At 42.6% G+C, this 23,063-nt stretch overlaps 3 protein-coding genes across 10 annotated transcripts in view; 1 reads left to right on the top strand and 2 right to left on the bottom strand.

The window, feature by feature from the left end:
• The window catches only part of strn3 (striatin, calmodulin binding protein 3), a 37,705-nt gene extending 31,580 nt beyond the window's left edge, over positions 1–6,125 (bottom strand). Inside the window, exon 1 of the mRNA XM_033642567.2 lies at positions 5,555–6,125. Within this exon, the coding sequence (XP_033498458.1) occupies positions 5,555–5,833 (279 nt within the window). The 5' untranslated portion in view covers positions 5,834–6,125. The remainder of the gene's footprint in view (positions 1–5,554) is intronic.
• Positions 6,126–7,782: 1,657 nt separating this feature from the next.
• On the top strand, positions 7,783–10,873 carry ap4s1 (adaptor related protein complex 4 subunit sigma 1). Of its 3 annotated transcripts, XM_033643404.2 has the most exons (6): positions 7,783–8,057; positions 8,859–9,011; positions 9,109–9,195; positions 10,046–10,114; positions 10,229–10,240; positions 10,342–10,873. In XM_033643404.2, the coding sequence occupies exons 2-6, from the start codon at positions 8,874–8,876 to the stop codon at positions 10,468–10,470; spliced, it is 435 nt and encodes a 144-aa protein (XP_033499295.1). In that variant the 5' UTR covers positions 7,783–8,057; positions 8,859–8,873; the 3' UTR covers positions 10,471–10,873. The 3 variants fall into 3 exon arrangements, with proteins under 3 accessions (XP_033499295.1, XP_033499297.1, XP_078031481.1); XM_033643406.2 differs by lacking the exon at positions 10,229–10,240 and having other exon boundaries at positions 10,330–10,873; XM_078175355.1 differs by lacking the exon at positions 10,229–10,240 and having other exon boundaries at positions 7,794–7,850; positions 10,330–10,873.
• Positions 10,874–11,234: 361 nt separating this feature from the next.
• The window catches only part of hectd1 (HECT domain containing 1), a 40,413-nt gene continuing 28,584 nt past the window's right edge, over positions 11,235–23,063 (bottom strand). For 4 of the 6 annotated variants that reach the window (XM_033643401.2, XM_033643403.2, XM_078175352.1 and 1 more), the window contains 17 exons: positions 21,339–21,472; positions 21,062–21,218; positions 20,550–20,620; positions 20,201–20,352; positions 20,059–20,113; positions 19,231–19,462; positions 18,759–18,841; positions 18,502–18,629; positions 18,134–18,335; positions 17,420–17,557; positions 16,703–17,187; positions 16,215–16,373; positions 15,708–15,786; positions 15,430–15,523; positions 15,033–15,183; positions 12,416–12,560; positions 11,235–12,098 (listed from right to left, as the gene is read on the bottom strand). In XM_033643401.2, coding sequence (XP_033499292.2) covers positions 11,961–12,098; positions 12,416–12,560; positions 15,033–15,183; positions 15,430–15,523; positions 15,708–15,786; positions 16,215–16,373; positions 16,703–17,187; positions 17,420–17,557; positions 18,134–18,335; positions 18,502–18,629; positions 18,759–18,841; positions 19,231–19,462; positions 20,059–20,113; positions 20,201–20,352; positions 20,550–20,620; positions 21,062–21,218; positions 21,339–21,472 — 2,603 coding nt within the window. In that variant the 3' untranslated portion in view covers positions 11,235–11,960. Of the gene's footprint in view, positions 12,099–12,415; positions 12,561–15,032; positions 15,184–15,429; positions 15,524–15,707; positions 15,787–16,214; positions 16,374–16,702; positions 17,188–17,419; positions 17,558–18,133; positions 18,336–18,501; positions 18,630–18,758; positions 18,842–19,230; positions 19,463–20,058; positions 20,114–20,200; positions 20,353–20,549; positions 20,621–21,061; positions 21,473–23,063 lie in introns of all 6 variants that reach the window. The other 2 variants (XM_033643400.2, XM_033643402.2) reach the window with 1 other exon arrangement.

The raw sequence follows: 23,063 nt of genomic DNA, 5'->3' as shown, positions 1-23,063 counted from the left end.
CATCCCTGCTTTAATCTATCCTCATCCTGAACACAAACATTCACATCAGATAGTTCTTCATATTTAAACAGCCCTGGGTCTTTTGAAAAAGAAGAGAGAGATGCAACCTTTTTTCTAATACTGATAACACTTTAAAGGGCTAATTACAAATCTAAATAAAACTCCCATCGTCGTGTAACTTTAAATGACACCAGAGCCACTTGGTCCCGGTGTGTTGATGAAGTATTTCCAGAGAATATATGACCATGTACTGCCTGTACAGTTTCCTGGCGCTCCTCCTACAGTTAAAGAAGGAATGTCGACACCTTCGTTTGTGTGTTTGACTCTTATCAGGAGCACGGACGGAGTCATGCTGAAGGCATTCAGTGTCACAACGCAACAAGTCAGAGCAGAGCAAACACAGTGTGTACTGAGACCCTGTCATTACACGTACACACACACACACACACACACACAGCCGGCAGCTTCCACTTCAGTTTGCCTGCTGCAGGGTGTGTTATGACAAAGACATGAACTGTCCCACATTTCACACTTTTCATCACTTCATGTTCCTCCAACACACACACACACACACACACACACACACACACACACACACAAGCCTGAATGAACAGATCTACATTCTGAAATACACCCAAAGAAAAGTCTGATGAAGAGCGTGATGACATACCAAATGTGTGAATCAATGTCATCTTATTATTTATCTGTTAAATGCCTGGATCTGTGAGCTCAAATCCAGCATCAACTTCATTACACCTTCATTTTTTAAATCACTGAATTTATCTGAGCATCATGTAAATGTGTCATGTCTTCTTTTTTTTTGTGTGAAAGTAATCGAGAAAGCAACAGGTATATTGGTAACGACAATAACTGTTATGACTGTATACACAGTTATGGCATCACTGTGATGTTATGTGGTATTCATCAGAGGTGGGGGACTTGGGTCAAATGACTTGACTAACACTGATAAAAGACTCGACTTGACTTTGACTTGGTATTCATGACTCAAGACTTAGCTTAGGGATCATTTTTGCTAAACATTAGACATGTATACAGAGACAAACAGAGCCTTTTGTCTGTACTCTGCGTTCATTTTGTTCAGATTTGTGTACATTCTCTGAAAACTTGAGGACAGGGCTGAAACAGAGCAGTACCACTGGAGATCAGGGGGACAATGAAGAAATTTAAATACTGGTGAAACGAAACAAATCTATAATATAGTGTAAAGAATTCTCCGTCCACATGTTGCGTTGCATTTAACGGCCTCACAGACCACCGTCCTCAAAACTGCATCAGTTAAGAGGTACAATATTACTACCTCCTCCACCATCACCTCGTTTGTTGTGCGAAACTTTTGACTCTATGCCATCATAAAGGACACATTAAAGTATGAGGGCGGTGACATTTACATTTGAAACTCACACATCTATTTTTGCACATAAAGGGAGTATAAATGATCTCTCAGACTTGAGGCGGATGACTCAAAAGAACTTGACTTTGTTTTATTAAATATCTGCATTTATCTCTACATTTAAAAGTCACATATTGTCTTTAAAACCTGATTTAGTGATCTCTAGTGCAATTTGCACAAACCTGGCAACCTACTAGGACGTGGCAGAAGAGCAGGGACCAACCAAGAGGCAGCTATCATGGAGGGGGCTGGTTCAAAAAGTACTAAAAACCGGATTCAAGGATTATGTGGTCAATGACGGCAGTGAGAAGCAGAGGTGTGGACTCGAGTCACAAATTTGATAACTTAATCAAAGAAGACCTGCAACTCGACTTGGACTTCAACACCAATGAATCGTGTCTTTCGCCTTGAAAATACTTGGTACCTTTTCCCAAGCATGTCACAAATCAATGTATTTCTAAAGTCAACCAACATTAATGCTATTCATTCCCAGCAAGTCGACAATAATTCCCCAGATCCATTTTGTCTGAACCAATGAGACAACATCCAATCAAGCTGCAGAAGAGAACCATGAAGAACTAACATTACATTACAGAACAGTTGGAAAAAATACTACCAAAGATAATTCCATCAGTGTACCAAAAATAGGCTATGTGGTGGTCAACAAAAAGATACAAACTGGATAGAGACGCAACAACTTCTAACAAACTTTTTTAAACAAATAGACATTTTAAAAAGCATTGATGGTTTTGTAAATGTAATATGCTATTACTCTGTTGGCATTACATTTTATCGAAGAGTGCAACTTGTGTAGGACTCGAAACTCAAGGTTCAGGACTCAGGGCTTGTCAGTGTTGACTTGAGACTTACTTGTGATTCGCAAAACAATGACTTGGTGCCACCTCTGGTAAGAACTGTGGTATGAAAGGCCTGCTGGTTAAAAATCAGTAACACGACCACCACAACACACGACTTCATCCATCACTACAGACCCCACAAATAAAAGTACTTGAATAGGTCTTTCAGCTAATTTGTGAGTTTGACCAGATCATCAGAGTTTCATATGACTTGACTTGCTTGATTCTCACCACAGTAACTGTAGACTTGCACGAGACTTGAAGGTTAAGACTTGAGATGTGCTTGTGCCTCCTGTGTGTCTAAACAGTCTTTGTTGCTTTCTGGTTGGAGAAAGTCCTCTTAACAAATAAATGTTATTTAGTATGAAGGATTTGTTTTGTACATGGGGAACAAAATGCTGTACAGTGGTTCAACCTCACTGACAACTGAAAGAGACAAAGATACTTCTGAGCAATAAGAATAGAAGAAATCAACAGTCACTGGTGAACAGAAACTGAAAGCATCAAAATGTGTGCAGATGTCCACTGTCAAGTGTAAAATAATGCCTCTAATAAGCTGGAATTAACTCTAGCAAAGCTATTCTTCAAACTTCACGATAGAAACAGAAGGTTAGTCACTGTTGGAATATCAGCTGAACATACTATGGACTGACAAATCACAGTTTAAACCTCTTCAAATGAAACACTGAGTCGACTGCAGAGGACTGACTCAATATTCAGAGCCCAGTTGCACCACTGGGGTTCAATAAGGATCGAGGGTCACTGAAAAAAAATTCAACATCCGCGTTCACACAGTATAGAGTGCTGCAGAGATGATGTTTTTCTGTAGGCCAATGCGGAAGTTAGCGTTGCCCTGGTTCCCTTGTCAAAAAGCTAATGGGATTATTCCATTGAATTTTGAATTGTTGCAGAAAATAAGCTCTGTGGCAAACAAACGTTGATGATACTTAAACATTTTGTTCAGAAAAATAATCTTCACTAATGAACACTGCTTCCGTGATTTTTTAAAGCCTAAATATAAGCACCGGAAGTAAAGAGCTAACATTATTAGGCTGTGGACAAACTACACTACAAGGCTGTAAGGCCTAGCTCGGCATGATGATGTTCTTGAGTCTTACTTAGCCACTTTTTAGCAACCACCCTTTTTTAAAGAGACAGAAAAGCTTCAAAATGTGCAAGTGGGGTATGAACGATGGATTTTATGACAGAACAAAACGTGAGAGTCTCTTAATCTTGTGTGAACCACAGACCTTATGTCAGGCGTCTAAACCAAAACCTTTTGGACTTCAAGACGATGGAACCGGGGGTGGAAAAACACCAACTGATCTAATCTGCTCTGATCTTCTGTTAAAAGGGATAGTTCCATTTTTTCTGATGTGGAGTTGTATGAGGTCCATAGATAGTATATTATATATAGCAGGTGTCAGTCTGCACGCCCCCAGTTTGGAGAAGCAGGCCGGAGTCTGACATAGAAGCTAAGCAATGTGCTGCTATGGATGGGTCAGCAACAAGACGTATTTTAGCCACCTAAAATAAATCTCACTTATAAAAATAATATCAGTTTAAGTGTATGGTATATTAAGAGAAATATTACCGCTTTACCCGAATGTCAGACAGCGATTTCTAATGGGAAAACAAAGCTGTTAAATCACTCTCTTCAAAGCCAAACTCCATTAAGAAAAACCGTGATTTTACTTTGCTCAACACAGGAGCTGCTGGTCTACTGCTGCTTCAATCAGTTTTTTTGAATGTCTTATTGTGTTACTCGGGCATTAAAGAGGTTTACTTCAGATTCACTTAAGTCCCACAATAACACTAACTAACTAACTGATTGAGGCAGGAGTAGACCAGCAGCTCCTGTGTTCAGTGTGCTAAATTACTGTTTTTGTCAATGGAGTCTGGTGGCTTTGACAAGAGCATCGATAGGGAACTGAAGCCGTTCACAGCGTTCCCATTGAAACGCACTGTCTGACACAAAGGTAAAGCAGTGAAAATACTCTCAATATAGCATATACTTAAACGGATTGATTTTTCTGGGTATTAAAATATGTTTTGTTCCCGACCCCTCCACAGCAGTTCATTGCCAAGCTCCCCTGTCAGACTCCTGTCTGCTTCTCTTAACCAGGGGTGAGTCGACTGACATCTACTGTGGGTTATACACTGTATATGGATAAGTACCTCATATAACCCCACATCAAAAAAAAAAAAATCACAATATCCCTTTAATAGTGCTCACGTTTACCAATTAGTGGTTCAATAAAGAGAATAAAAAAATATAATGAAAAAAGGGGCTACCTTACCCTTCTGACAGTAGCAAGACCTCTCTACATTTGACACTTATCACATGTTTAAAAACACTTGTTTCTTCAAAACTACAAGAAAAAAATTATGATAAATTTGATAATGATACTGGCATACTACCAAATGTAATTTTACCATTAACATTTTTTTGTTTTGTTTTTTTCCTGAGGGATGTGGAGTATATGAAACTACTGTCTCATTCAACCAACTAAAAGGCTATCAACACACTTATTGTCTGTATGTTTTATAAGATTTTGTCACTGTGATATACCCCTGACTCTATAGTTATTGCTCTTTCTGCTTATTATCCTCTGTATACTTAATATGTAATATGTTCTTTTGTTTTATCAAATCACATCCAAGAGAAAAGTTACCCTTCTGACAGCGCTGTCAAGCTAACGGCTAAGCTAACTGCTAACTAGCTCCAGCGAAGCTAACGGTAACCCCAGCGCATTCCGCTATCCGTGCTCTGACCGTTAGCGTAACCACTTCGCCAACTAGGGTACGAAGACTGAGTTGACCGTGAACGTTAACGACAATTTGACGTGCAGTAAATATAAATGTCAATAACAGCTAAATGGGATCGTTTAGTTGATTCTATTTAGATCAGTGACGGTTTAACGGGCAGCTTCCCCGGTTGTTGTTGTTCTTAGCTTGGGTTAGCCTAAATCGGCACTCATTCTGGCAGCGCTGTGAAGCTAACGGCTAAGCTAACTGCTAACTAGCTCCAGCTGCGCTAACGGTAACACCGTTCCGCTATCCGTGCTCTGACCCGTTAGCTTAGCAACCTCGCCAGCTACAAACACGTTAGTCGAATGGTAATAATAACTGAAGTGATAGGATGATTAGCTAATGTGGCTAATTATCGGTAAAGATCAACATCTTTCTTTTGAGCAGTGACGGAAAACCGGTCAGCGGCCCCGGTTGCTGTTGTAAACTTGGGTTAGCCTCAATCGGCATTCAGTGGTAGGATAAGTGTGCTAACCTGGAGCTCGGCCCTCTCCACTTCCCAGTGCGCCCTCTCCATCTCGAACCGGGCCCACTCGTGCTGGATGTAGTGCAGGATGCCGGGGATAGTGTACTGCTGCTGCGGCCGGGGCAGCTCGTCCGGCTGGTGCGGCACCATGACTCCTCCGGCTCCACCGCCTCCTACACCTCCGATCGGCGGATTAGCGCTGCTGTTGCTCCCTTGCTGCTGCTGCGGCGGTGGAGGCTGTCTCGGGGCGGCCGCTCCGACCCCTCCTCCGCCGGGGTGCTCATCCATGTTTTTTTTTTTTTCTTTTTTTTTTCTTTTTTTTTTTAGAAAAGTAGAAGGAAAGTCCCAGGCAGCAACGGTCCGCTATGAGGATTCCCGTCCCCCCCCTAAAGCCCGTGTCTCCGCTCCGTGTCTGTCGCGCTGGCTCCGCCGCGGTGTGTGAGGCTGGCTGCCCCCCGGAGGGCTGCGGTGAGTGCGGCTGATTGCGGGACGCGGTGTTTGTGTGTGGCTCTAACCGGCCGCCATTACTGCTCCCTCTCTCTCTCCCTGGATCCGATGACGGAGGGAGAACCCAGGCGCGGTGCATGACGGGAAAGAGCCATCCTCCTGTCATCCAATATGTGACGTTCACGACACAGACAGAATGCAGGAATTATATGAACCAACCAAAGAAATATTATTACAATTTTGTCAATTTTTGACGAACATGGCTTATTATTATTATTACATAAGCTTTTTATAACTAGACACAACTTTTCAGTTCCTTTTCAAGAATACAATCCTGTAACCCAACCCATTCTCCCTGGTTTAATCCATTTTATTGGAAGTCACTTGTGTTTTGGTGAAGGAAGCATCCCAGAGGATCCATTTGCATTGATTTTGAATGGTATCAACTACGGATGCACGATAATATCAGTACGTCATCGGTATCGGCCGATATCGGCTTTAAATTAATTATCAGAATCGGCCAACATGATTTTTCTTATTTATTTTTGTCTAATATTGCACGCATTGGAAAGTATTTTATTTCGTCTCACAACTATTTCATGGTTTCAAGTTTTGCAGTAATAAAAACATTTGTTCAACCAAAAATAATCCATTTTCATTTCCTTTATAATAATAATAATAATAATAATAATAATAATAATAATAATAATAATAATAATAATGCCATTCCTGTAATAATGTGATACATGAAACTGCCATATTTTCTGAGACTGTTACTGTACCATGAAAATCTCAGACTGTTGCGACCCTGGTTCAAACATGATGTGCCTCTCATTATAATTTATGAGATTTAATCTGTTTGTTAATCATATGTATCATATGACCCAACACAAGTTAAAGCCACTATCTATTTAATTTTTCATATAAAGACACTATGTGGCATATCTGGAAATGTACAACTTTGAGGCCACCCAGTGGCGGTATGATAAAACACAGATTATAATTCACACACTCTCTTTAACATTATTTTTGGACACTCAAGTTTAATTTTAAACATTATAAACACAATGGTAAGACCATTCATATAAGATATCACTATATATTTTAAATGGAAAGACAAATAAATAAATAATTGTTTAAGTGATATTAATTCAGAAGATTTTGATACATGTTTACATATATGTGACACTTCAACACTTTATACTTACACTAAATAAAATCCAATTAAATGTTATGATTGCATTTTTTAAACATCTTGTATGTAATCCAACTGTATTTTTCTTTTTACTTTATAATATTTCCATTTATAAGATTGATTTTTCTCTTGTCCATCCATATTTGTTTAAATGGAAAGATGTAAAGAAAATATTGCATAAATATTATAAATAATATAAATTTTAAAGGTTTTTCAAAATGTTTACTCAAACATATTTACATATTTGATCATCACTTACATTCAATGCTAAATACATACACTAAAATAAACACAATTCAATGTTATAATTGTATTTTTCAAAAACATCTTGAATGCAATCAGACCTTTGCTGAATTTGTTTTGTTTATCTACTTTTACTGTGTTGTCTTAAATTCTCATTTTTACTTGCGTGTTTTTTAAACATGTGTAATGAGCATCTAAACTTTGTATTGCCAACGAATGCTTTTCTAAAAGTGTTGTTCCCATGACAATAAATAACTTGAAACTCGAAATACAGTCAAGTACAGTCTGAAATGTGGGCTGAGTCTTAAAATCCTTATTTACCATTTGTTTCCTGAACGCACCAGATGAAGACTGTACTGAGCATGCGTCACAGATGCTAACAGCTCTAGTTAGCTTCATAGCGCTGGTATCTGAATCCTCGTATGTTTTACTGGCATTTTAATTTAATATAAGTTTAATTTAACTCTATTATAACTTTGATTTATGTTCAGAGTGTCTTCTCGGCTGTTATGCCTCACTATTTAATAGCATTATTAGATTTACCAGCAGTTAGCGGGTTGTTGTTGTTAGCTTGTGTGATGATGGGGCTTATTTAGTCACAGTTTAGCTACAAGCTAACAGCTGCCGGTAAGTTAACGAAGCATTTTTGATGTTGACCAATACTTGACGCCGGTTAACGGCCATATAAAACAGTTACACTGTTTAAAAAACGGTTTTATTAACGGTTATAAACAGGTCATGTAAAATTCTACTATGTGCTGCCTTCAAGTGCTGCTCGTAAACTCTGCAGCCCCACCTACGGAAGCCGTGAAGCCTGAAACACCATCAATGCTCGTCCTCTAAAAGTGTTTGTTTTTGCCACTGACAGGCTCAGATTGTTATTCTAAGTGTCTGACAGTTATGAAAGGATCCCTACAGAGATAGAGCTTTGTGTAAAAGAGTAAGATCCTTTTTGTTTAACCACAAACAGCCCTGAAATCACCGTCACCATTTTAGCGTGTACAGAGGCAGCATATATTCACATTTAATTGGGTGAATTCAGTGTTTAATTCAATCAAACCAGAGTTGGTGGTTGGTGGAAAGGTGAACGTAGAAGGTTTTTGTGAGTTTTATTTTGTTTCAGTCAACTTACAGTGAAGCATATTTTACAAAGATACAATTACTGTTTATTTCAATGGAGTCTGGTAGGGCTGGTGATAGTGATTTCTGGGCTGTTTTTAGTTAAACAAAAAGGATCTTACTCTCTAACAAAAAGGTCTTTCTCCGTTGGGATTACTATTATTACTTAATGTTGTGTATTATTAGAGGGTGATCATGAAATGTAGATTATACTGCATAAGGAGAGGTACTCTCTTATCTCTAGATGTTGGAGGAGGGACAGATTATTTATCTGACAGTATCATCCTCTGTCTGCTGTGTGTCATTCAGGTGTCTGATCTCAGGATGATCAAGTTCATGCTGATGGTGAACCGGCAGGGTCAGACCAGACTGTCCAGGTATTACCAACCTGTGGAGCTTAGCAAGAGATCAGTGCTGGAGGCTGACGTGGTCCGCTGCTGCCTGAGCCGCAAGAAGGACCAGGTACCTGTTTGTCTCTGAAGTATACATGGTGTTTAGTGATGGATCATAAAAGCGGTGGTATGCTCCTTTAACTGTTCTCCCCTCTGCTTGTTCCCAGTGTTCCTTTGTGGAGTACAAAGACTTTAAACTGGTCTACCGCCAGTACGCTGCGCTGTACATCGTGGTCGGAGTCACAGACAACGAGGTGAGAAACACTGCTCACATCAGCACCACTACATGATTCTGAGAAATGAATCCGCTGCTGAAAGTAGTCCCCAACAAATGCACTGCTTCCTCCTGTTTGTCAGGTCTCTGTGGCGACGATAGGCATTGTGTTTTCAGGTTCATCGCATTCTTGTGATAGCAGTATCTCAAGAGCACCGTGAGGGAATTTCTTCAGATTTGGCACAAACGTCCGCTTGGACTCAGCCATGAAACGATCAGACTTTGGTGGTCAAAGGTCAAGGTCATTGTGACCTAGTGTGTCTCATTCTTGTTAACGTGATATCTCAAGAATGCCTTGAGGGAATGTTTTCTCATTTGGCGCAAACATCCACTCGAACTCAAGGATGAACTGATTTGATTTTGGTGAAGCCGAATTGTCCACAGAGGTCGTCTCCTCTACAAAACAAACGGACCAGGTGATTGAAACTGGTCAAAACACTGAATAAAGCAGCTTCACGTTAAAAAAGTTGCTGCTTGTTGCTGCCAACTCCAATGGCAATGTTGCTCACTTTACTTCTGATCGAGGTTTTTACCATAAACCAAATTGTCCTCAGAGGTCCTCTCCTCGCCAAAACAAATCCAGCCAGTGATTTAAACCAGTAAAAACAAAACCAAATTAGGCACTTTCAGGTTAAAAAAAATCCGTGGAGGGGCCTACAGGTGGTGACTGATGCGAAAACGTGAATGTCACTCTCTACAGTCAGTAGCCGTGTCTCAATTCAGGGGCTGCAGCCTTTGAAGGCTTCTCGTCTTCTTTGCTCTGAGCTGTTGAAACACCTGAATATGTGTGTGTGTGTGTGTGTGTGTGTGTGTGTGATGTGTCTCCACAGAATGAGCTGTCTGTCTACGAGCTGGTTCATAACTTTGTGGAGGTTTTGGATAAATACTTCAGCCGCGTGGTGAGTTCACACTTTGACCTTTCACTGCTTCACGACAGGAGCTGCAAACCTGCTCAGTGATAAACCTGACTGTGATGCAGCCTGATAACTCTGTTTGTTTGTCTCCCCTGACAGAGTGAACTGGACGTATCCTTTAATCTGACCAATCACAGCTGCTCTCTGCGAGCACCACTTCCTGTCTGACACATACATGTTGGTTTGTTTCTTTGACTCAGCGTCGTCTTCAGATCATGTTTAACCTGGACCGAGTCCACATCATCCTGGACGAGATGATCCAGAACGGACACATCGTGGAGACAAACAAGAGCCGCATCCTCGCGCCGCTAAACGCCCTCGACAAGATGGCTGACGGCTGAGGCTCCACCGAGGCTATTCAAAAGAGGCTGGGATGCGCTCTTTGACCCCAGGGGAGCTTTGGAGTATGACACGTGATGTAACTGGAGCTGTGATGTGGGAGGGTTACAGCAGACGGAGCTAGAAATAAAGGGACGACATCCGCTGAGGTGCTCTTTGTGTGCGCTCGGCCTGACAGAACTTTGGGTCCACTCCATTGGTTGAATTTGTTTAAGCATTTGTGTAAGGTTTTATTTATTGGTTCAGACTGACGTCATCAGCAGTCGACTGTAAACTGAATCAAACCTGCAGCTTTGTGACTATTAAAGGTGCCAATGTTCTGATGCTGATTAATCATTAACATGAAGTCTGATTTAAAGGCTCACTTCACCCAAATTACATAAAACATTTTGTCATTTACTTCCACTGATCTCCACATTTATTATTCCTGGTACCTGCAGGTGTAAAGATATTTTATCCGATGAACGTTATCATATTTTAAAGATCCAGTGTGTTGGATTTGTATTGCCCTCCGCTAAGAAACATCCTTGATTATGGTGGTTCTGATCAAAACCTCATTGGTGGAAAAGGGGTCTGAAAGCAAGATCTTACTTTGATGTAAAAGACACAAGTACAAAATAAAATTAGACCTAAATTTAAAAAAGAAAAAAAAGTCTAATTTGTGGGTAAATATAAACCCAGACACCCTGGACGTGTCCTCACTGGCCACAATGACCAGCTGTCCACATACTTTTGGCCACATGCTCACAGACCACAGGACTCCATCTTTAATTCATACTTTGCAAACATTTTAATGATTATTTTTTTTGGAGCATACACATTTGAAAATATCTGTTTACCTCAAACTGCAACTTGAGTTAAATAAATGTTTATAATAATATACAAAGAAAATACAAGAGGGAGAGCAGAGCCTTTTCTCTTACCATGTGCCTCGCACACAACCAGTGTTTTTGTCTCTAGCTTCATCAAGTCAAAGAAGAACACCAAATGCACTCTGACCTTTGACTTCTACAGCCGGTCAGAAACAACCCAAAAAAAAAAAAAAAAAAAATTCGCACACACACGGAAACAAAAAGCAATAAAATAAAAACGAAGAAGAAGCGTGATTGTTTGAAGGAGGAGGAACTGAAAACAGAAGCTACGAGTCAAACCAGGCACTAAACTGAGGAGACAGGAGGAGGAGGAGGAGGAGGAAGGTCAACACACACGCACGCACGCACGCACACACACACACACACACAGCAGCCTGCAGCAGCTCAGGTGAGTGAGAAAGAGGATGAAGGAGACAAGGGAAGGAGGCGAGGGGTTAAGGATGTGAGCTTTCATTTTTATTCTGCGACATGAGTCCTCCTCGTCGTCCTCCAGCAGTCAGTCAGTCAGCTGGTTCCGATTGGCCGGCTGATCCGTCGATCACGCGGCGGTGGTGGCGGCGGGCGGGCAGGGCGGCGGCGGTGACTTGAGGAGCATGCTCAGTGTGGTTGGAGGTCAGAAGTCAGTTGAGGTGGAAGCCTTTCTCCATGGTGGCGGCTAACAGACGCTCTCTCATGATGTCCTCGGAGGAATATTCCGGAAGCTTCAGGTAGTGAACGCACGTGTTGACTGATGGGTAGCTGGAGTCGGTGGCGTCCACCTGCGGCCAAACACACACACGATTATGAAACATTTTGCCACAAAGTTATTTACTTTTTTGTTGACTATAACTATAACAGATAAAAATGACTAAAATGTGACTAAAACTCAAACACTTTGATCTAAAGGCTAAATCTAAAATAGCTGCCTAAATTAACACTGACGTGAAGCTCTTTACCAGGGAGAACTTTGAACTCCCACATGACATGAATGCAACATCAGGTTATCAAAATTTGGAGGAGGAGGAGGAGATGTAACAATAGAAACAGTCAGAGTGTTTGCTCTGCAGCTGACGAGCTAATCAGAGAGCGAGTTTACCTTCCTGACGATGGTGAGGCGGGGGTGCAGGTTGGCAAGGCCGCCGGGGGGCAGCGTGGAGCAGCCGGTGGTGAACTGTAGGAACGCTTTCCTCTCGTCAGATGACATCCCACATAAAACTCTGACAAACCGCAGGAAGCCGGGACTGAAGAGAAGAGAGACAGGTTACATCACACAGGTGCTGAACTATGTTTTCATTCCCTGTCCAAGAAGACACATCTGTAACTTTTCTATATAAACAGGAAACACCTGTCTGCAGAGACACACCTGAATCTCCTCTATATAAACAGGAAAAACACCTGTCTGTGGAGACGCACCTGGAACTCGTCTATATAAACAGGAAACACCTGTCCGCGGACACACACCTGTAACTCCTCTATATAAAACAGGAAACACCTGTCTGCGGAGACGCATTTGTGACTCTTCTACATAAACAGGACACGTCTGTCTGCTGAGTAGCATCTGTAACTCTTCTATATAAACAGGAAACACCTGTCTGTGAAGACGCACCTGAAACTCCTCTATATAAACAGGAAACACCTGTCCACAGAGACGCACCTGTAACTTTTCTATATAAAACGGGAAACACCTGTCTGTGGAGACGCACCTGAATCTCCTCTATATAAACAGGAAAAACACCTGTGTGTGGAGACGCACCTGAAACTCTTCTATATAAACAGGAAACACCTGTCTCTGTAGACGCACCTGAAACTCTTCTATATAAACAGGAAACACCTGTCTGTGGAGACGCACCTGTAACTCTTTTATATAAACGAGAAACACCTGTCTGTGGAGACACACCTGAATCTCCTCTATATAAACAGGAAAAACACCTGTCTGTGGAGACGCACCTGAAACTCTTCTATATAAACAGGAAACACCTGTCCACAGAGACGCACCTGTAACTCTTTTATATGAACAGGAAACACCTGTCTGTGGAGACACACCTGAATCTCCTCTATATAAACAGGAAAAACACCTGTCTGTGGAGACGCACCTGAAACTCTTCTACATAAACAGGAAACACCTGTCCACAGAGACGCACCTGTAACTCTTTCATATAAACAGGAAACACCTGTCCGCGGACACACACCTGTAACTCCTCTATATAAAACAGGAAACACCTGTCTGCGGAGACGCATTTGTGACTCTTCTACATAAACAGGACACGTCTGTCTGCTGAGTAGCATCTGTAACTCTTCTATATAAACACCTGTCCGCGGAGACTCACCTGTAACTCTATATAAAACAGAAAACACCTGTCTGCAGAGAAACACCCTTAACTTTTCTATATAAACACAAAACACTTGTCCGCGGAGACGCACCTTTAACTCTTCTATATAAACAGGACACACCTGTCCGCGGACACACACCTGAATCTACTCTATATAAACAGGAAACACCTGTCTGCGGAAACGCACCTGTAACTCTACTATATAAACAGGAAATACCTGTCCGCGGACAAACACCTGTAACTCTTCTATATAAAACAGAAAACACCTGTCTGCGGAGACATATTTGTTACTCTTCTACATAAACAGGAAACACCTGTCCACAGAGACGCACCTGTAACTCTATTATATAAACAGGAAATACCTGTCCGCGGACAAACACCTGTAACTCCTCTATATAAAACAGGAAACACCTGTCTGCAGAGACACACCCTTAACTCTTCTATATAAACACAAAACACTTGTCCACGGAGACACACCTGTAACTCTTCTACATAAACAGGAAACGTCTGTCTGCTCAGTAGCATCTGTAACTCTTCTATAAAAACACCTGTCCAAGGAGACTCACCTGTATCTCCTCAATATTAAACAGAAAACACCTGTCTGCAGAGACACACCCTTAACTCTTCTATATAAACACAAAACACTTGTCCACGGAGACACACCTGTAACTCTTCTACATAAACAGGAAACGTCTGTCTGCTCAGTAGCATCTGTAACTCTTCTATAAAAACACCTGTCCGAGGAGACTCACCTGTATCTCCTCAATATTAAACAGAAAACACCTGTCTGCAGAGACACACCCTTAACTCTTCTATATAAACAGGAAACACCTGTCTGCGGAGACACACCTGAATCTCTTCTACATAAACAGGAAACAACTGTCTGTGGCGTCGCACCTGTAACTCTTCTATATAAACAGGAAACACCTGTCCACGGAGATGCACCTGTAACTCTTCTATATAGACAGGAAACACCTGTCTGTGGAGATGCACCTATAACTCTTCCATATAAACAGGAAACACCTGTCTGTGGAGATGCACCTATAACTCTTCTATATGAAACAGAAAGCACCTTGGGGCGTTGGTAGCGTAGTGGATAGTGCCAGCACCCCATGTACAGAGGCAATGGCTCGATGCAGTGGCTGCAGGTTTGAGTCCGGCTTGCAACCATTTACTGCATGTCACCCCCCGCTCTCTCTCTCACCCCATTTCACTCTGTCCTATATATTAAAGGCAAAAAAGCCCCCCAAAAAATAATCTTTAAACAGAAAGCACCTGTCTGTGGAGGCACACATGTAACTCTTCTATGGAAACACCTGTCCGTGGGGACACGCCAGTAACTCCTTTATATAAAACAGGAAACACCTGTCTGCGGAGACACACCTGTCTCTGGTGTAACCCAGCTTTGGCTCTGTGTAGTTGATGATGTCATCAGCAGTCCAGGACGGTGATTGGTTGCCGCAGAGGATCATCTGAACCTCCTTGTGGCTGAAAGAGCTCAACTTCTCCATCGGAAACACTCGATTAAAACCCTCTGAGGAAAGGAGACAAGACAGGAGAAAAGAGAGGAGGACATAGAAGAAGAGAGAAGAGAGGAGGATTAGTATCCATGTGGTCACAATGAGCTGAATGACGTGTGAGCAGCTTCTGTTTGGATGTGCAGAGTATTGTCACTGGATCACTGTGAGACTGAAGAAAAATTAAAAAATTACAATGATTAAGTCACTAACTGAGGAGACGACACTGCAGCCAGGTGGTGTGTGTGTTTGTGTGTACGTACCTCTGAAGGCCTCCATCTGTTTCTGGATGCCGGTGTGCATACAGAAGTCAAACATCAACTCCACGTACTCCTCTGCATTCTCCATCGTCACCATCTACACACACATATTTAGTGTATGTTACAAATTCAGTAAAATCAAAACATGTTGAGAAACACTGTTTATATGAAATCGATTCAAGTTTCCAGTCTGAATAAACACATTTGTTTATTCATCAGCAGAAGTTCATGCTCACTGCCACACAGATCTCATGTCTCTGTATCAACAGGTGTGTTTTTACCTCATCGTCTCCGTTTGGTTTCAGATCCACAGCTGAGAAACCGTGAACCTTCGAGGACGGACAGAACTGGAAGTTTAACCTGAAGAGAAGAAAACAAGAAGAGACAGAGGTTCATTTGACTGAACAGCTATCTGACGTGTTCTCATCTGAACAGAAACCAGCTGCTAACGACCTCCTTTAAAGCTCAGTGATCTGTTTTAGGTTGTTGTTTTTTTTTTTAAAGACTCAATTGAGTCAAATAACTTCATAGGTATAAAACACTTGCCTGTCTTCACTCATCGAGCAGTGTTAGGATTAAGCTGCATACATTTATACATCTGCATTTAGATTTGTTCTGATAAACTTTCAGTTTTGTCTTGGTCCTTAAACGCACCACTCAGCCTCTATCCACCAGTAAGATCTGATCCAGAGGGTGAAGTTGAGATACTGGAGTTGCTGGGGGTGTTACCATAGAGACCAAAAGGCTGTGATGTGCGTGTGAAAAGTGTGAGTGGTTGTGTGTCTTACCCGAGGTCCTCTATGCTGAGGGGGGGTCCAGAGCCTAGTGGGTTCCTCAGCATCAGGTCCTGCAGTCTGGTGTTCTTCTCATCTTCAGACAAACTCTTACTGGACAGAATCTGCCTCCTCTTCACTGCCAGCTCCTTCACCTCCTTCAGGAAACTCGCCCTGCAGGAGCAGGAAGAGGAGGAAGAGAAGGAGAAGAAAGAAGAGAAGAAAGAAGAGAAGAGGTTGGAGAGAAATGAAAAGTAAGTGTTATAAACTGATTACATCTTCATATACTGACAATAAATGATTAAAAGAAGGAATTAAAGTTAAAAATCTGAAACAAAAGCAGCACAACAGCTGGCAGTAAAGTTCAGTATTTATGTTCAGAAAAAAACATGCAATGTTCCTTTAAAACACTGAGCTTGAGTTAATAAATCAAAATGACAAGCTGACAGTGAGAAGAGTTGAACATTGTGATCCACCTGTCGATGCCTCTCTCTGTGTCTCACCTGTGCGGGTTGACGAGCTGGAAGTCGTCCCAAGTGAGGATGCCGTGGTACCAGGCAGGCGGTTTGGGTTTTGGGGGGTCCATGATGAACTCAGACTTGGAGTCCTCGTCAAAGCTGCCCACAGAGTACGTCTCCTGGCTCTCCTCGGTGGACGCCTCCGACTGCACCTCGGACAGCAGCAGGAAGGACTGCAGGTGGGGTCTGTCGGGGTCGTGACCCTGCGGCGAGCTGCGGCTCTGGTACAGCAGTTTGCTCATGTTGGACTTGATGTCCCCCATGCAGAGCAGCTTGAAGAAGGGCTGGGAGACGGGTAGGTCCACCAGCCGGTTGTCCTGAATGCACTTGGCCAGGAAGACGCCCAGGAAGTGGAAGAGCTTGGTGATTCGCTCCAGCTCCTCGCTGTCCTGAGGGAACGGAGCTGGGAACAGACCGCAGGAGCGCTGCACATAGAAACCAGGAGGCTTCAGACCGCCACCCAGGTCCACCTGAGACACAGGACAAGGATCCATTTACTGCGGAGGGTTCACAAACTCAAGCTGAGAGAATCCATACAGCCATCACACTGTTATCAGCTATGTGTCTGTCCCCTGAATGCACCAGCAGAGCTCTCATGTCGAGTGTTTTAGTGTTCACGACACTACAGAGCGTTCAGTTCATATACAGGAAGATGTGAATCGACCTGATGCCAGTAAAACTTAAAAACTTTGTGTATCTCACCTGTCTGGACTCGTCATCAGGGAAGTCGTCATCACACAGCCAGATCCCCAGTGATGTTCTCTGAAACTCTGCAGCCACTAAGGCATAGAACTCCAGAGTCGGACCAAGACCTGTTCCCTCCTCCCCCTGAAACTCCACCTAGACACACATACACACAAATAGATATAATACACGTACATTATATACTTGACTTTGTTAAAGATGAGTTAGTACAATTTGGAGGCATTAACGCCATCAGAACACGACCAGGAGAGTGTTTCTTTACATTCAAGTGCTTTTTGTCTGTGAAGCAAAAAGTTGCTGCTATTTACTGAAAGGTGAGGTAACTTTTCAAAAGAGCAATAATGCAAGAAAACCTTTCAGAAAATATGTAAGTCATGTACTGAAAACATTTATATAACACAGGGCTCCAGAGTAAAATTAAAAATACCTTTGTTCTCCTCATAAAAGAATCTGTAGTCCAACTGAATGTATATGTAGTCCTAAATATATCATGTTAATATTTATTCTCTAACATTTTTTAGACTCAACAAAAAAATCGAGTGTTTCCTGCCTGTTAATGTGGAAACTGTTTACTGAAACAGTTAAATCAGTGTAACAGTGAATGTATAAATGAAGCTGTAGGGGTCGCAGTTGTTCTTTAAACCTCACTGTGTGTGTGTGTGTGTGTGTGTGTGTGTGTGTGTGTGTCAGCGTTTTGTGTCGCTATCTCACCTCCAGCACCGACTTCCTGTCAGCATGCAGCTGCATGACGGACTCCGCCCACTCCATCATGGCTTCTCCTCTGGGGACTTTGACTCGCTCGTGTTTGAGCCGACCCACCCTGAACTCTCCGGGGTCGTCACGCCGCACCGTGGTGGACGGCCTGGACCGCTCCATGGTCGCCTCCCGCCGGTTTTGGAGCCACACGATCGCCCTGCGGACACATCGGGGGGTCAGAGGTCAACGATTGTGGTCAGGTAAAGAGACACGTCAGTGGGCAGAGGTCACAGGTCAGGACCGAAAGTCAAGGCTCAGGGTGGGAGAGGGAGGATACAGTCAGGGTCAGAGGTCACAGACAGCAAGTCTCAGTTAAGACTCACCTGGATGCTCCAAACGCTGTGCAGGTGAAGTAGAGCTGCCGGGTCTCAAAGGGGATGAGGAAAGGACACTTGGAGGTGAGCTGTTCACACCAGTCGGGCAGAGCTCCGCTGGCCAGAGCCAGAGGCTCCTGAGAGACAAAAAACACACTCAGGTCAAACTCTGCTGCCATCACACACAAACTTTAACGTTCTTACAACAACACCTTGATGAAACAAGTCATCACTGTTTATAAATCTGCTCTCTCATATGAACGGACCTCAATCTGCTGCAGAATCTTGGTCGTGATCTTCTTACTGGTGAACTCCTCTGGAGATGCATTGAACTGCAGCTCGTCAAAGTCTGCAAAAAAGAAAAAGAAAATTCTCAAAACCGATAAAATTCAAATATACAGTGGCATCAGCAGTACTCAGAATTCGGTATCTAAGTGATTCTAATTTCTAATTTAAGGTTGTGTTTTCACTGTCAGTACTGGTTGTTGTTTGTCAATCTAGTAGAATCACTGCGGGAAAAATAAATCTAATCCATGCAGACACACCAAACTGGTCCGCCATCAGTGAGCGTCTGTCGCCCTGCTTTGTGTGGTGTATCCTATACAACCCTTGTTGTTGACAGGCTGGAGCTGACCACTCAAAGCTCATACGTTTATTCATTAAAAGGAAAATGAGACACAAACAATCTTGGATGAAGAAAAAGAAAACCTGAGACTTTAAAATTATGTGTGTTCGTACCCTCCTGCAGCGTGCGTGCGTTGGACGCTGCATCTCCTCCGATGATGTAAAGGATGCGTAGGAGCTGCAGGACGTCCTCCACCCCGCAGGCGTTCTGGCTGCAGCCCGCCTTCGCCTGCGCCATCTCCCGGGCAACGCACAGAATCTCACTGCTCTGATTGGCCGAGACGGAGCCGGGGCTCAAACCTCCAGAACGACCTCCTGATATACTGATACTGTGTTCACACAAGTCCTGGAGGAGGGAGAGAGGTCAAAGGGTCAGAGGTCAGCTGGGTTTATTCTGCTGATGCTGATCTGAAAGCTTCTAAATCAAACAAGCTTGACGATTCAAAAATAAAATTATCTGTTGTCAGATGTGTTTATATTCTGCTTCACTTTATTTTGTTAATTATTAAATACAAAATCATGTCAGTTTCAAGTTTGTTACTGTAACAAGTCCAACTGATCGGCTGCCAAACATCAAAAGGTTTAAAAATGAGCTGGTCAGAAGCAGACGTCAAAGAAGAGGGGACATCCTCCGTTTTTTCTGCGGAGCTTCTGTGATACTTTTATTCTTTTGTATTATTAGGTTTTGGTCTTTGGAGAGAGGTGGAGGTAAGAGGTGGGGCAGCAGTACAGATCTACACTGGCTACACTGCTGGAAATAAATCAAGAATAAACAGAAGCCTGACCCAGAATGATGTCATGTTCAGCAGACATCTTATCATGTTCATGTCTGTCCACTTTTTCAACCTCAGCTGGGATCATTTGTATCTATATTTTCTAAAACTTTGTGAGGGTGTTACTCAAAGAGAAAACAGTGATGTGCATTGAAAGTGTGTGACTCACCATCTTCCCGCTCTCCTTCTCTTTGTCAGAGTCCTTCAGCTCTCTGTACATTATCCTGCAGGACGAAACAGAACAGAAATTATTCATCTGTGAAACCATCAAACACCTCAGACTCGGACTCGGACTCAGTCATGACTCTTACGTGTAAGTGGGCTCCCAGATGCGTCGCAGTTTGTCTGTCTTCACGGCTCCACTGCAGGATAGCTGCAGCAGCCGCTGGACGTAGTAGAAGATGGTGGACTTGTAGTTGGACAGAGGAAGCTCCACCTCCCGGGTCGTACCCAGCCCCGCCACCTGAACGCACACATGAGCCAACATTTAACATTTAAACCTGTAAATTAAACTTAAATCTCGTGTTCCAATTTCAAACTCCAAACTTTTCCAACCTGCAGGATGTGATTGTTCTGATTACAGACTCAGCTCTATGCCTGGAGTTAAACCGTTCACAATACAGTCTTATAAATAAACAATATATTTCCTGACTTTCTTACCTTCAGGGTGAGAGAGAGGTGAGGGGACGGCGCGCACTCCACCTCCTCCTGAACCTCCGAACGAGGAGTTCCTGACAGACAAAAAAGAAAGTTTAGTTAAGTTTAAATACTCAGATAACATTTGCTTCAGTTATATAATCTAAGTGAGAGTGTAATGAGCTGGGCTGGAATGTGGAACAGTTCACATCTTATATTCAGATCAACACAGGAAGTGATGACTCAAAGTAAACACTGGGACATCCTGAATCTCGAAGAGGCATTTGCTAGTATCTGATAAAAACCTTCTCTGAGCAGTGGTTTAAAAGACTGGGTAGAAATTAAGTTGTGAACATGACCAGAGCTTTGGATGTTTATACATGTTCATCATCATCATCAACCCAACAGATACTATTATTGTTTGCTTGACTTCATAACTTATTTCTTGACATTTTTGTTCTCGCTCCACTTATACATTACTGAGATCAATTTTAGGATCCTTCTTGTGTGTGTGTGTGTGTGTGTGTGTGTTGTACCTGGCGGGGGGATCTCCAGGTCGGTGGTCTGCTGGACGTTGGTTCTTCCTGGTCGGGGATCAAAGGCAGGGACGAGAGCAGAGAACTGTCTCTTCAGGACGAAGTCGTCGTCCCACGTCCTCCTGCGACCTCCTTTGGTCTCGTACTCCTCCTCCTCCTGCGGGGACAGCAGCCAGTCACTCATCACACCCTCTGACATCACTTCCTGTTGCTCCAGACTCACAGTGCCAGGTGAGTGCTGATCTACAGGCACTGTTTTATTAAAAAGGTCTATTACCAGGACCTCCTCGTACTCCTGGTCCTCCTGATTGTCGTCTTCGTTCTCGTCATCGTCGTCGTCAGGCTCTGGGAGGTCCTCCTCGTCGTCCAGCTCAGCCAGTAGTGTGTTGGCACGACAGCTGTCCAGGAAGTCTGCAGGAGGTTAGAAAAGGGAGAGAAAGAGACATGAGGAAACATGATGCTGGCTGAAGCAACAAAGGGAACATCTTAAAATCCAGCTCCACAGATTTAAAGCCTTAAGAGCCTCTACGTCAGTGATGAACAGATAAAATAATGTGAAACCACACCCCTGTGCCAAATACAACTACCGGAGATGACCAAAAGAACGTGTGCAGCCGAAACAAATATTAAATAATGAAGGTTAAATACACATTCTGGCTTCTAAAAGCCCAATGTTTATCTCACAACACGACACTATCACAATACCTGGGTGCAGATTTATTATGTTTTACAATTTATGTTTTACAAAGTACTGCGATCCGATATTGGGGTACTGGGGGAAAAAAATCTGTTGTCATGTTTTACTTATTTAAGCATCACTGGTAAGTCGATATGCCTCTTCCAACCATTAGACTATTCGCAAGGGAAGAGAGCAAGCGCAAGGTCTAGAGATGGTCTCAGTCACGGCTGGAACAAGTCGAAATCCCAGCACCAACATCACATCGGGCTGGATCTAATCTGTGTAATGGCAGCAACAGAAAGTTTGCTCATCTGGTGAGAAACCTGGGCTCGGCTTGCTGAATTCAAGTTGCTATTAGAGCAGCTGATGGTCCGTGTCCTCAGACTGCACACCATATTCTGCTTTCTTGCTTTGGGACTGTTTTTCTTGAGATGGATATCAAGTTTGGTTATTCATAGATTAAAACAATAAAAGGGGAAACAAATCTTAAAAAACAAATTACATTTTGTCTGCAGCACTGAGTTTGGAACATGTCAAGTATTGAAAGCAGTCAATAAATCCTTAGTCTGACTGTTTTGATTTACCTACTATTATATCAGGTATTTTCAAATTCAACTCATCAGGTTGGTCATTTGAGACGGCGATGTAACTCTTGTAGAGCTGTTTGTTCATTTGAGAAACCTGAATTACTTTACATAATACCAAAAACTGCTTTGCAATATAACACATGTATATTAGATACAATTTAAGATATTTTTAGGGCTTTTTGCCTTTAATTGTTGGGACAGTTGTTTTAGTGTAAAAGAGGGAGATAGAGAGGGGGGATGACATGCAGCAAAGGGTTGTAGGTTGGAATCGAGCCAGCGGCTGCCATGGCAAGTTCAAGGCCTTTGTACATTAGGTGCCTGCTCTACTAGGTGAGCTAATGGGTGCCCCAAAACTGAACATCAATAAATATCAGTTTCATTTTGTAACATAGACACAACTCTGGTATTGAACAGACACTAAGTTCAAAATATTTAAAGAGAAACCAGGCTCTGCTTTTAGAATGTTTTAGGATATGTTGCTATTCTTGACATTTGTAGCCTCAAAGATAAATTGAGGAAATCATCAGTAATGAAAATAATAGTTTCAGACATGCTCACACTTCATTTTGCTGCTCTTTTAAATTCACCTGCAGTAAAAACGCTTTTCAAGGACAGAGAGTGATGTTTAAAAAAAATAAATCATGTGACCTGTTCAGAAAGGGTTGGGATATGGGATATTTTAGTTTGCTAATCTGCTCTGATGTCAGAAAAGTTAGACAGCAGGTTAGCTGAAGCA

This window comes from Epinephelus lanceolatus, chromosome 15 (assembly GCF_041903045.1).
Source record: "Epinephelus lanceolatus isolate andai-2023 chromosome 15, ASM4190304v1, whole genome shotgun sequence".
Classification (NCBI taxonomy): domain Eukaryota; kingdom Metazoa; phylum Chordata; class Actinopteri; order Perciformes; family Serranidae; genus Epinephelus; species Epinephelus lanceolatus.
This window is presented reverse-complemented; position numbering and strand designations above follow the sequence as displayed.